This window comes from Pongo abelii, chromosome 14 (assembly GCF_028885655.2).
Source record: "Pongo abelii isolate AG06213 chromosome 14, NHGRI_mPonAbe1-v2.0_pri, whole genome shotgun sequence".
NCBI lineage: Eukaryota > Metazoa > Chordata > Mammalia > Primates > Hominidae > Pongo > Pongo abelii.
The window spans coordinates 29,812,350-29,824,391 of record NC_071999.2 but is presented as its reverse complement, the minus strand read 5'-3'; the positions used below and the strand labels follow the sequence as shown (position 1 = coordinate 29,824,391).

General features: G+C 47.1%; 1 protein-coding gene across 3 annotated transcripts; it reads right to left on the bottom strand.

Moving 5' to 3' along the window:
- Positions 1–1,559: 1,559 nt before the first annotated feature.
- On the bottom strand, positions 1,560–11,824 carry LOC129049453 (nuclear pore complex-interacting protein family member B4-like). 3 transcript variants are annotated; one of them, XM_054528810.2, is made up of 7 exons: positions 11,652–11,824; positions 7,494–7,554; positions 7,349–7,384; positions 7,212–7,273; positions 7,000–7,094; positions 5,761–5,834; positions 1,560–3,995 (listed from the first exon to the last, which is right to left on the bottom strand). In XM_054528810.2, exons 1-7 carry the CDS (start codon positions 11,822–11,824, stop codon positions 2,694–2,696), a joined length of 1,803 nt encoding a protein of 600 aa, XP_054384785.2. In that variant the 3' UTR covers positions 1,560–2,693. The 3 variants fall into 3 exon arrangements, with proteins under 3 accessions (XP_054384785.2, XP_063570934.1, XP_054384784.2); XM_063714864.1 differs by having other exon boundaries at positions 7,212–7,384; XM_054528809.2 differs by having other exon boundaries at positions 5,761–5,831; positions 7,212–7,384.
- Between the last annotated feature and the right edge of the window lie 218 nt (positions 11,825–12,042).

Sequence of the window (12,042 nt, the reverse complement as noted above, 5' to 3'; positions counted from 1 at the left end):
GTACTGCAGTGATCTCGGCTCGCTGCAGCCTCCCTGCCTCGGGCTCCTGTGATTCTCCTGCCTCGGCCTGCCGAGTGCCTGGGATTGCACGCGTGTGCCACCACACCTGACTGGTTTTTGTGTTTTTGGTGGAGACACGGTTTCGCCCTGTTGACCGGTCTGGTCTCCAGCTCCTGGCCTCGAGTGATCTGCCCACCTCGGCCTCCCGAGGTGCTGGGATTGCAGACGGAGTCTCGCTCACTCAGTGCTCAGTGTTGCTCAGGCTGGAGTGCAGTGGTGTGATCTCGGCTCGCTACAATCTCCACCTCCCAACCACCTGCCTTGGCCTCCTAAAGTGCTAAGATTACATACAGCCTCTGCCCCGCTGCCACCCCATCTAGGAAGTGAGGAGCGTCTCTGCCTGGCTGCCCATCGTCTGGGATGTGAGGAGCACTTCTGCCCAGCCGCCCCGTCTGGGAAGTGAGGAGCGCCTCTACCCGGTCGCTCCGTCTGGGAGGTGAGGAGCACCTCTGCCCAGCCGCCCCATCTGGGAGGTGAGGAGCGCCTCTGCCCCGCCACCACCCTGTCTGGGAGGAAGTGAGGAGTGCCTCTGCCTGGCCGCCCCATCTGGGAAGCAAGGAGCGCCTCTGCCCGGCCGCCCCGTCTGGGAAGTGAGGAGTGCCTCTGCCCGGCTGCCCCATCTGGGAGGTGAGGAGCGCCTCTGCCCGGCCGCCCCATCTGGGATGTGAGGAGCGCCTCTGCCTGGCCGCCCCGTCTGGGATGTGAGGAGCGCCTCTGTCCCGCCGCCCCATCTGGCAAGTGAGGAGCGCCTCTGCCCGGCCGCCCTGTCTGGGAAGTGAGGAGCGCCTCTGCCCGGCCTCCCCACCTGGGAAGTGAGGAGCCCCTCTGCCCAGCCACCCTGTCTGGGAGCTGAGGAGCGCCTCTGCCTGGCCGCCCTGTCTGGGAGGTGAGGAGCGCCTCTGCCCAGCCACCCTGTCTGGGAGGTGTACCAAACAACTCCGAAGAGACAGCAACCATCGGGAGCGGGCCATGAGGACGATGGCAGTTTTGTTGAAGAGAAGGGGGGGAAGTGTGGGGAAAGGAAGGAGAGATCAGATTGTTGCTGTGTCTGTGTAGAAAGAGGTGGGCATAGGAGACTCCATTTTGTTCTGACTAGGAGAAATTCTTCTGCCTTGGGATGCTGTTGATCTATGGCCTTTCCCCCAGCCCCATGCTCTCTGAAACATGTGCTGTGTCAACTCAGGGTTAAATGGATTAAGGGCGGTGCAAGATGTGCTTTGTTAAACAGATGCTTGAAGGCAGCATGCTCTTTAAGAGTCATCACCACTCCCTAATCTCAAGTACCCAGGGACACAAACACTGCAGAAGGCCGCAGGGACCTCTGCCTAGGAAAACCAGAGACCTTTGTTCATGTGTTTATCTCCTGACCTTCTCTCCACTATCATCCTATGACCCTCCCATATCCCCCTCTCTGAAAAACACCCAAGAATCATCAATAAATACTTCATAAAAAAAAATTTTTCTGGAATTCACATTTTAAAAGTAAAAAACCAAACAGGTGAATTTAACTTTTATTTAACTCAATATATCCAAAATACCAAATATCATTTCAATATATAATAAATATAAAATTACTAGACTATTTTACAGTTCTTGGTCTTATGGCTTTGAAACGTGGTGTGTAATTTAAGCTTATAGCACATCTCAATTTGGACTATCGCATTTCAAGGCCCGGTAGTCACCTGTCATTAATGGCTACTGTATTGGGCATTAAAAGTCTAAGAACTTGTCTTCTGTAGTTTTCCTACATAGGGAGATAATTTCTGGGCAGTCTGTTGTCAGTATATGGCCCTTTGAAAATGATGCCTAGTTGTTATTGAAACAGAATAAATTGGCCATTGGGCATTTGGTACAAAAAAAAAAAAAAAGCTTACTCTATACAGGCATTGGGGGCTAAGCAGTGAAAAAAATCTAAGCACCTACACTAAAGGAGTTTACAGTCAAAGTGACTGAAATACAAATAAACTAGCAGTTCTAACAGTGAGAAAAGCTTAGGGTTCTGGGAGTGGGGGAGTGATGAAAAAATGCGTATCATATGTTAGGTGCACAATCAATACTTAAATGAATTTATGTGTTGTAAAAATGATCAATAAATTGAATCAACAACACACCAGGCCCCTTCCTGCCACAGAATAAAAAAAAACAAAAAACAAAAAAACAAAAACAACAAAACAAAACAAAAAACAGTCAAAACAGTCAGGAGGTTTCTTGAGTCTCCTGATATCATCAGCTCGATGAAATGGTACAGGTCTCAGGTGACACTGGACGGGAGGTGTTTGTGGTCTCAGAAAATCATCAACTGGAGAAGGTGGAACAGGTACCAGAAGACACTCGGGAGGTGTCTTGAGGCTCAGAGAATCATCAACTGGAGAAGGTGGAAGGGGTGTGAAAAAACACTCAGGAGGTTCCTTGGGTCTCCTAAAATCATCAGCTTGAGGAAATGCTACAGGTCCCAGGTGACGCTCAATGGGAGGTGCCTGTGGTGTGAGAAAATCATCAACTGGAGAAGGTGGAAGGGGTACCAGAAGACACTCGGGAGATGTCTTCAGGCTCAGAGAATCATCAACTGGAGAAGGTGGAAGGGGTGCGAAAAAACACTTGGGAGGTTCCTTGGGTCTCCTAAAATCATCAGCTCAAGGAAATGCTACAGGTCCCAGGCGACGACGCTTGATGGGAGGTGCCTGTGGTGTGAGAAAATCATCAACTGGAGAAGGTGGAACAGGTACCAGAAGACACGCGGGAGGTGTCTTGAGGCTCAGAGAATCATCAACTGGAGGAGGTGGAAGGGGTGCAAAAAAACAGTCGGGAGGTTCCTTGGGTCTCCTAAAATCATCAGCTCGAGGAAATGCTACAGGTCCCAGGCGACGACGCTTGATGGGAGGTGCCTGTGGTGTGAGAAAATCATCAACTGGAGAAGGTGGAAGGGGTACCAGAAGACACTCGGGAGGTGTCTTGAGGCTCAGAGAATCATCAACTGGAGAAGGTGGAAGTGGTACGAAAAAATAGTCGGGAGGTTCCTTGGGTCTCCTAAAATCATCAGCTCGAGGAAATGCTACAGGTCCCAGGCGACGACGCTTGATGGGAGGTGCCTGTGGTGTGAGAAAATCATCAACTGGAGGTGGAAGGGGTACCAGAAGACACTCGGGAGGTGTCTTGAGGCTCAGAGAATCATCAACTGGAGAAGGTGGAAGTGGTACAAAAAAACAGTCGGGAGGTTCCTTGGGTCTCCTAAAATCATCAGCTCGAGGAAATGCTACAGGTCCCAGGCGACGACGCTTGATGGGAGGTGCCTGTGGTGTGAGAAAATCATCAACTGGAGAAGGTGGAAGGGGTACCAGAAGACACTCGGGAGGTGTCTTGAGGCTCAGAGAATCATCAACTGGAGAAGGTGGAAGTGGTACAAAAAAACAGTCAGGAGGTTCCTTGGGTCTCCTAAAATCATCAGCTCGAGGAAATGCTACAGGTCCCAGGCGACAACGCTTGATGGGAGGTGCCTGTGGTGTGAGAAAATCATCAACTGGAGAAGGTGGAAGGGGTACTAGAAGACACTCGGGAGGTGTCTTGAGGCTCAGAGAATCATCAACTGGAGAAGGGGAAACTGGTATGAAAAGACCCTCCGGAGGTGTCTTGAGTCTCGGAAAATCATCAGCTCGAGGAAGTGGATCAGGTCCCAGGGCACACTCGTCTTGAGGTGTCTCTCTTCTCAGAAAATCATCAGTTGTAGAATGTGGTTGAGGTCCTAGTGGACACTGTAGTCGAGAAAGAGTCAGCGGTCTCAGACATCCTTTAACTGATGGACGTGTTTGACCTCTCAGATCACACTGAATAGAAGGACGTGGCTTGCGGCCTATCCTTTTTCTTAAAGTTTCAGCCGGGAGGTAGGGCCGGTAGCGCAATCCTGAGGAATGATGGTGCTCCACTGCCGCCATCCTGACCTGTAGGGCCAAAGGAGGAAATATTCACACATATTCATTTGATGGACAAAATTACCGCCACCAACACAGGCTGCACCTTCTGTTGCTGGTGATAGATTTTTGCACCTTTCCACCCTCCAGGTTTCAAAATAGCAGTATCAGTGTCATAATATCACCCTTCCACTGAGTACTGCCCACAGCTGGGGAGTAAAGAAAAGTCATTGGGACACACTGTTGTCTCCACATGCCACTGTGTCTGTTTGCAAATGTAGGCAGGCTGGGGTCCTGCCCCAGGGAAGACAGAGTCATGACAGATTCATAACAGATTAATAAAGAAGCATGTTTGAGACACAGGAGTGTCTATGTCTATCCTCATTCCTCCCTCACAGCCAGCACCAGAGCATGTTTCTTGCACCAGGTCAACAGAGAGTAAGAGAGGCATGAAAAGCCCATTGTCCACACATGTTGCAGCTTCTTTTTGGAGAATGTTTTCCAGGCCTTTTATGTTCTGTCTCTGATTCTCAGAACTCTGCAAGGTCAGTGTGACCACCCTGCTCCAAATCTAAGAAAACAGAGGTTTCCAGAGGAAGGAGAATTTGTGCCCAGGGTCACACAGCTTGCAAGAGGCAGAGTGGAAGTAGATTCCAGCTCTGCCTGTGGGACCCTCTCATTTCCCCTCTGTTTCCCTTCTGACAAAGGATCTTCTTCACTCTGGAGGTGCCACCCATGAGAATAAAGAGCTCTGGAGAGATGTGGATTCCTGAAGAGCTTCAGGGGAGCTGGGAGAGGGATTTCTGACAGAACAATCTTACCTCAAGAAGTCAGTTAGACATGGCTGTAATATTTCTTTTCACTCCCAGGTAATACCAAATTGTAAGTGCACTAGGACATAAAGAATACTTTTTTCCATGGAAAAATGAGTGAGAATTCTAAACAAAGCAAGTTTGAAAACTGTGTTTCACTTCAAGTGTACAAGTCCCATCATGTGTAATCATAGGACTCGGCAGCTTTTCAAGGTACAGAGGCCACAGAAGAACCAGCTTAGCTGAGCATCATTTAAGGCCTTCATTTGGAATTGTCCCTGTAGGTAATAAGTTACATTCACTCTTCACTAATTTACAGTCAGGGCCTATTTGCTATTACAAATATGGAACCTCTGACACTTAGAATATTAGATCAGGGGCCCCATTGGGTGGGTATGAAGGTGTTTTTGCACAACACGGTTACTAACAGGGATGGGACTGTGATGAACTATGGAATTGGCCTTGTCAAAGAGCATTCAAAATTGCACAAAGCACAAATTAATGTTAGATTAATGCATTTTCACTATTTTCACTTCTGGGAATACAGCAGATATTTCAAACGTTAATCACCTACATTATAGCAGAATGCAAACAAAATCACAGCAAAAGAAAATCCCACATATTTCGGAAATGAGACCCCACAACATCTTGGGTAAGGTGGATCAGTCAGAGTTCACTGCGCCATGAGACCTACAGTACTGGAGGTCAGTGGTGCCTCCTCGTGTTATTTCTGGAAACAGAACAGTAAAAGCCCTTCAGCCCTCGGTCCCTGAGCTTTTATGGATTCTGGAGGTGCCACCAACGATGATCAGCTGGGAATGGTGAAGCCTGAAAGCTCATGGAGAAGATTTTGCTTCTCAAGAAGTCGAGACAGAAAAGACACCACAGAACCCACAGAGCAGAGGCCAGGCCAGGAGAGGGCGTTGTCGGAAAAGACCAAAGTGTCCTGATATAAGAAGAGTGAAAACGTCCCCAGCATTTACCTTTGTCTTCTCTGTGTTTTCAGCTGGGATGCCGTTGCTGTTCTTCATGGGAACCGAATGAGGTCCTGAATCTGCTAAGGGCCAGAGAAGGGAATGGGGCTAAATCTGGCTTGCATGTTCTGTGCAGAATAAGAAACCCTCCACACCCTCTGCTGCCATCTCACTCTCTGCCACACAGGTCCCTTACCAGAGGCACAGGGTTTATTGACCACATGCCTCAGAGGACTCTGGAGCCCTCTGGACCCTCATCCTTGAGGAAGATACCACAGAGCCCTGGTCCAGGGGTATTCTTAACTCTCAACAGGCTGTGAACAGGTCGGGCTCTAACCAGCTGGAAATGAGCTCTAAATCAGTACATATCAGAGGAAATCACTCATCATGTGAGCACAGACTCAAAATTAAAATAGGAACAGCCATGGTTGGAAGAATATCAATAAACCCTGGACAGGAACAGCACTCCTCCTCTTCTTCAAGCCATAGGGACATTTAAAATTCTGTGGATTCATAGTTAATCTAACTTTCATAGCTGGCCAGGTATTATCAATACTTATGAACAGAAATGGACATAAAGAGATGAACAGTCATGAGAAAAGGTAAGAGCTACAGAAATTAACTGGAAAGTTTTAGGGTTACACTTCAAATGTTAGAGGAGTAGGATTACATAGAAATTTAACTTACTAATGGAGTTATATAGTTGACAATAAACAACTTAAACAAAAAGAATGAAGGAAGTTCCAAAAAGTGTAAATAAACGCTTCTTTTCTTAAAGCAGATCTCAAGCTACAATATTGATCCATGAAGACACGGCCAGAAAATCTCTGCTCTCATCAGCACATGTGGCTCCCATTCTAAAGTGCTATTGTTGTTTTCTCAAGTGAAAGAAAAATAAATCCTTCACACTGAGTCAAGGTGGAAACGGGAGCTGGCCCATCTGCCTTCTGGGTTCATCTCCTCAGTTAAAAGTAACCAAGACATCAGGGTGGGGCAACGTCCACAGTCAGTGGAGCGGCCTGAGCTCCACCATTCACAGGGGACTAGCCAAGAGCCATTCAGCTCGGGCACCTGAGAAAAATAGGGTCCTGCCACCCAGCGAGACAACTGTTCTCTTTATAAGTGCTTGGAATTGTTTCCAGGAAACATAACAATCACCCCACCCGAGCCCTCATCCCCAAAAGGAGAAGCAGGGTGTGTGGATTGTGCAGCAGAAATTAAGCGGCTGCCTTCACAGCAAGCTCCTACCCATCCAGAAAGGGTTCTCTAGGCCCGGTCGTCCCTGGACTGGCTCCTGACTCATGTGTCTCTCTGGGACTCTCTGCTTTTGCCTCATTTGACACCTAGAAGACAGAGAAGGAATTGACTTGAAGAATTAAAACACCAAGTTCTTTACTAGATGCTCAAAGCTTTATCTCAAAACAAAAACATCCTTTAAAATGTCCATCACAATGACCTACCTGTGCTGCTTGTAGGCAGCCTTCCTCTCTGCCTTCCCCCTTTGCAAGGCTTGAGCACAGAGCTGTGGGGAGAAAAATACATCCATGTCCTGACCTGGCAGACTATGTCCAAAGGCAAGGAAAACAAACAAACTTACTGAGTTGGCAAGAGGCTTTCTTGCAGAAGGGGTGATCTGAAAAAGCCAACACATGAGAAATTGAATGTTGAGAGAGTCTAAGGGCCATGGCATCATCTGCATCAGCACAGAACTATCGTGCAACTGCAGGGAGGAAGCTCCTTACTTTGCATCTGTAGTAGTCCTGTGCCCGCCGCCGCAACTCTTGCATGCGTTGAAACAGTTTCCTATGGATTACAATCACTTTCATCAGATAAAGCACCACTTTCAGGATGATTTTAAATAATCTGCCATGTTTCTGTTATCCTCACAACTGTACCCTTACACAATCTATCTATACCTAGAAATTGTATTTCAGATGGCTATAAGAGTACAGTCTGAGCCGGTCGCGGTGGCTGACGCCTGTAATCCCAGCACTCTGGGAGGCCGAGGCGGGTGGATCATGAGGTCAGGAGATTGAGAACATCGTGGCTAATATGGTGAAACCCCATCTCTACTAAAAATAAAAAAATTAGCCGGGCATGGTGGCAGGCACCTGTCATCCCAGCTACTCGGGAGGCTGAGGCAGGGGAATCACTTGAACCTGGGAGGCAGAGGTTGCAGTGAGCCAAGATCACATCATTGCACTCCAGGCTGGGTGACAGAGTGAGACTCCACCTCAGAAAAAATAACAAAAACAAAAACAAAAACAAAAACAGTACAGTCTGATCCAAACTGTTGCTGTATTGATTCGTCCTCTTTTGCTTACTGCCTGCTGACTTCTGAGTTGACAATTTCCTTCCCCATTCTCAGTATATCCCTAATTCATCCTTCATTGAGCATCTTTTATCAGAAAGCTCTATTCTCTTTGTATTAATATCCTTGCCGTGTTTCACAGGGCAGAAACAGCTGGGCTTATAAACAGGCATAGTCCTTTTGAAGGATGTGGTTGATCCTACAACAACACACTTTCCTAAGGATGACAACAACTCACTCCACCCCTAGAATGGCTGGTAACTGAGTTTCCACACAGTCTAGCTGGCAATGGGGTCAGGAGACGTTTTGCTACTTCACATCTTTTGGTCACTGGTAAATCTTAAGGTACTTTGTTTTCTGTTTTGTCAACTCTCTGTCTCTCTCTCGATATGTCTTCTGACCATTTGTTTCTATTTCTGCATTTACTGGGTCTAAACATTGTACAAAGGTTAAAAACAACATTCCAATGGGGGTTTCCCAAGAGGGGGGGTTCCCAAGAGGGGGGTTTCCCAAGAGGGTGGGGTTCAGTTTCTGAACTCAAGGTAGGTATGTATTTCTTTCATCTCCAATTTCCCATTCTCCTCTGCCTCTGATAGCTGCCTCTCATTTTCTGCTTGCTCACATTCTTTCATGTTTTGTTTCCTGAGATTACAAGGGAGGGAAATGCACACACAAGATCCACCAGCCCATGTGGGATTCCCTCTGCCCTTCTGGCATCCGAAGGCTGTGATTCAAAGATCCCCCCTGCAACCTTCCCATAAATGAACCAACTGATTCTCACAACCAAAGGGAGAATTGACACCTCCCATTGAGGGACAAAGAAAAATCACACTCTGGCCTGCTGGCAAGTCACCTGTCATTTCCAGCTCATCTTCATAGTTCTATAGTTAGTCCTATTCTTTAGTAAATAAAGACTATTAAAAGCTTCTATGAGGTGCACTATGTGTGTCTCTGGGGTCAGTCTTGTGCTTGAAACAGCAAAAGCTCATTTTACTTCAGTGTGAAAAACCAGACCTCACCAACTCATCACAACTAACTCCATCGGAAGCAGAGGATTGCTCCTCATCTGACTCCTCCTGTGGGAGACCTGATCCTCAGTCAGAGGATGATGCCAGAACTGAGACCATCAGACATAGAGAGATCCTTCCAGAATATGGTGTCATTAACCCTGCAGTTCACTACTGCACTTTGCCATGATTCAGGATTGGAACACTTGTCATCGACTTTAAAGATCCTGGTTGAGAGAAAAGGCAATCTGAATGCTGGGCACAGCTATTGAATTAGAAATGATCAGAATGGCTCCTAAGTCAGGGTGTTATGTCCTGAAAATAGATGACAACTGCAAACCAACCACCCTGGTGTTGACCGACTGTAACAAGCTTCCGTTCACAGAGAGTGAGGGCAGAAAAAGGAAATGACCTAAAAAGGCAAGCTTGCTGTGTTGCCCTCACACCACTTGATTCATGGTCCTGATCCTAAGGACCTCACCTGATACTTGGTTTTATAGGAAGGATGTGTAAAATTCCCAGAATGCTAGGAAACAGGGACAAAAACACTTCAAAGAGAAAGTTAATAAACTTGTTTCTGACCACAGGGCATCCTTCAGCACATGCTGTCTGGAGTGGCCTCAAACAAGGAGTGTGTGGTGAGGCGCTGAGAATGCAATGGGAGCAGGGTCCTGTCCCCACGCTAAATGAGCTCATAGATTAATGCAAATGAGAAGCCAGTGAGGACCTCACTACTCCTGCTGTGCACTTGGGAACTACAAACACAAAACCTGACTCTGGAGGGAAGCTAAGGAAGCATTCTAATCTTGAGTTGGCATAAGTGCATCTGAAGCTTCCGATCTCTGATGAGAACAATGGGGGACACGAAACAGAATATAAAACCCATGATTAAATACATGAAATTGCTAACATGGCAGTAAACAGACATGAGGTCAAGATGGAGAAGAAGGAAACCCAGGACGAAAGACATCCTCACATTTGGAACCCATTTCCCTGAGTTTCATTGCTGAATTCCAGAAGGGACTACTGAGATGCAAAGAAGCAGAGCAGCTTTTGCACACATGCATGCGATTAGATGAAAACCAAGTGGATTGAGGGTCTGCCAATGAAAGCGACCCGTACTGAAGTCCACTGGCTCTGGTTGAGACCCAGAAGAGTCACACATCAGAACAGAGGTGGATAGGAAATACCTGGCCTTTGTAGGGACTGAGCCTGCACTGATGACCTCAATTGCAGCCTGTATGGAGGACCCCTGACCATCCCCCAGAAGTAGACTCGCATCTCTTCTGCAGCAAGATAACATGCTACTAGGTCTCAATTCATTGCTAAATATTTTCTAACAAGTATCTCACATTTAACAAAAAAAGATCAGTCATATGGCAGCAAAATACAATGTAATATGACCAAAACGTGAAAGACTGTGAAAATGAATCTGGAGGTGACCCAAGCATTGAATTCAACAATCCAGGCTGGGTGCGGTGGCTCACGCTGGGAGGCTGAAGCAGGCGGATCACCTGAGGTCAGGAGTTCAAGACTAGCCTGGCCAACATGGTGAACCCCTGTCTCTACTAAAAATACAAAAATTGGGCTGGGCACAGTGGCTCACGCCTGTAATCCCAGCACATTGGGAGGCCGAGGTGTGTGGATCATGACATCAGGAGTTCTAGACCAGCCTGGCCAATATGGTGAAACTCCGCCTCTACTAAAAATACAAAAATTATCCGGGCGTGGTGGCATATGCCTGTAGTCCCAGCTACTCAAGAGGCTAAGGGATAAGAATCGCTTGAACCTGGGAGGCAGAGGTTGCAGTGAGCCAAGATCACCCCACTGCACTCTAGCCTGGGTGACAGAGTGAGACTCTGTCTCAAAAACAAACAAAAAAATTGGCTGAGTGTGGTGGCACACACCTGTAATCCAAGCTACTTGGGAGGCTGAGGCAGAATTGCTTCAACCTGAGAGGCAGAGGTTGCAGTGAGCCAAGATTGTGCCATAGCACTCCAGCCTGGGCAACAGAGCGAGACTCTATCTCAAAATTAAAAAAAAAAAAAAAGGCTGGGTGTGGTGGCTCACACCTCTAATCCCAGCACTTTGGGAGGCTGAGGCAGGTGGATCACCTGAGGTCAGAAGTTCGAGACCAGCCTGAACAACATGGCGAAACCCCATCTCTATTAAAAATACAAAAATTAGCTGGGTGTGGTGGTGGGCTCCTGTAATCCCAGCTACTTGGGAGGCTGAGGCAGGAGAATTGCTTGAACCCAAAAGGCAGTGAGCTGAGATTGTGCCATTGCACGACAGCCTGGGCAACAAGAGCAAAGCTCCGTCTCAAGAAAAAAAAAAAAAGAGAAAGGAAAACTAATGCCAGTACTAGCACCTCCTCTTCCCCCGAAAAAATTACAAACAAGAATGTAGGAAGGGAAAGGAATTATACAGATTAAACTAATCAAGCAGAAAGGACAAACTCAATTTTGAACCCACTGAATTTGCCACAAATATTGTAGAAAATATTCTCAAGGACTTTACAGTTGTCTACTTTGATTGGCACATGGTTCATATAACAGTATTTGTGTCAAGGCACATCTTACTTTTTTTTGGCAGTCTCCCTATGTCCATTGATTTTGTAATGACTGTTGACATTCTTTGTCACCTTATGGACTTCAGCTCGAACTTTGGCTTCCATATGTCTCTGTGAAGTAAAGAGATCTTCCAGGCCAATTTTAATTCCTGGAAAGGAAGAAACCCCTTTCTTTGTGTGCATACAGATGGACCTCGGCCCTTGGTGAGAGTGAGGAGAGGAGAAGGTGAGAAACCTGAGGGCAAGAAGCTGTTCTTTCCCTTTCCAGGGCAAACTCATTTCCACACTATGGGGACTCCAACAGAGCCATACCTTCCTGGCTACGGCTATTGGACCTCCAGGCTTTCCGCTGTACATCCGTGGATCCGTCATGTACATTTTGTGACTTTAAGACAGTCTTG

Excerpts from the sequence above, each read along its gene's own strand:
- LOC129049453 (XM_063714864.1), bottom strand. The coding sequence starts at position 11,824 with ATGCACACAAAGAAAGGGGTTTCTTCCTTTCCAGGAATTAAAATTGGC. Across the intron at positions 7,385-7,493 it reads AGGACTACTACAGATGCAAA|ATCACCCCTTCTGCAAGAAA; the intron begins GTAAGGAGCTTC and ends TGGCTTTTTCAG. Across the intron at positions 7,095-7,211 it reads GCTGCCTACAAGCAGCACAG|GTGTCAAATGAGGCAAAAGC; the intron begins GTAGGTCATTGT and ends TCTGTCTTCTAG.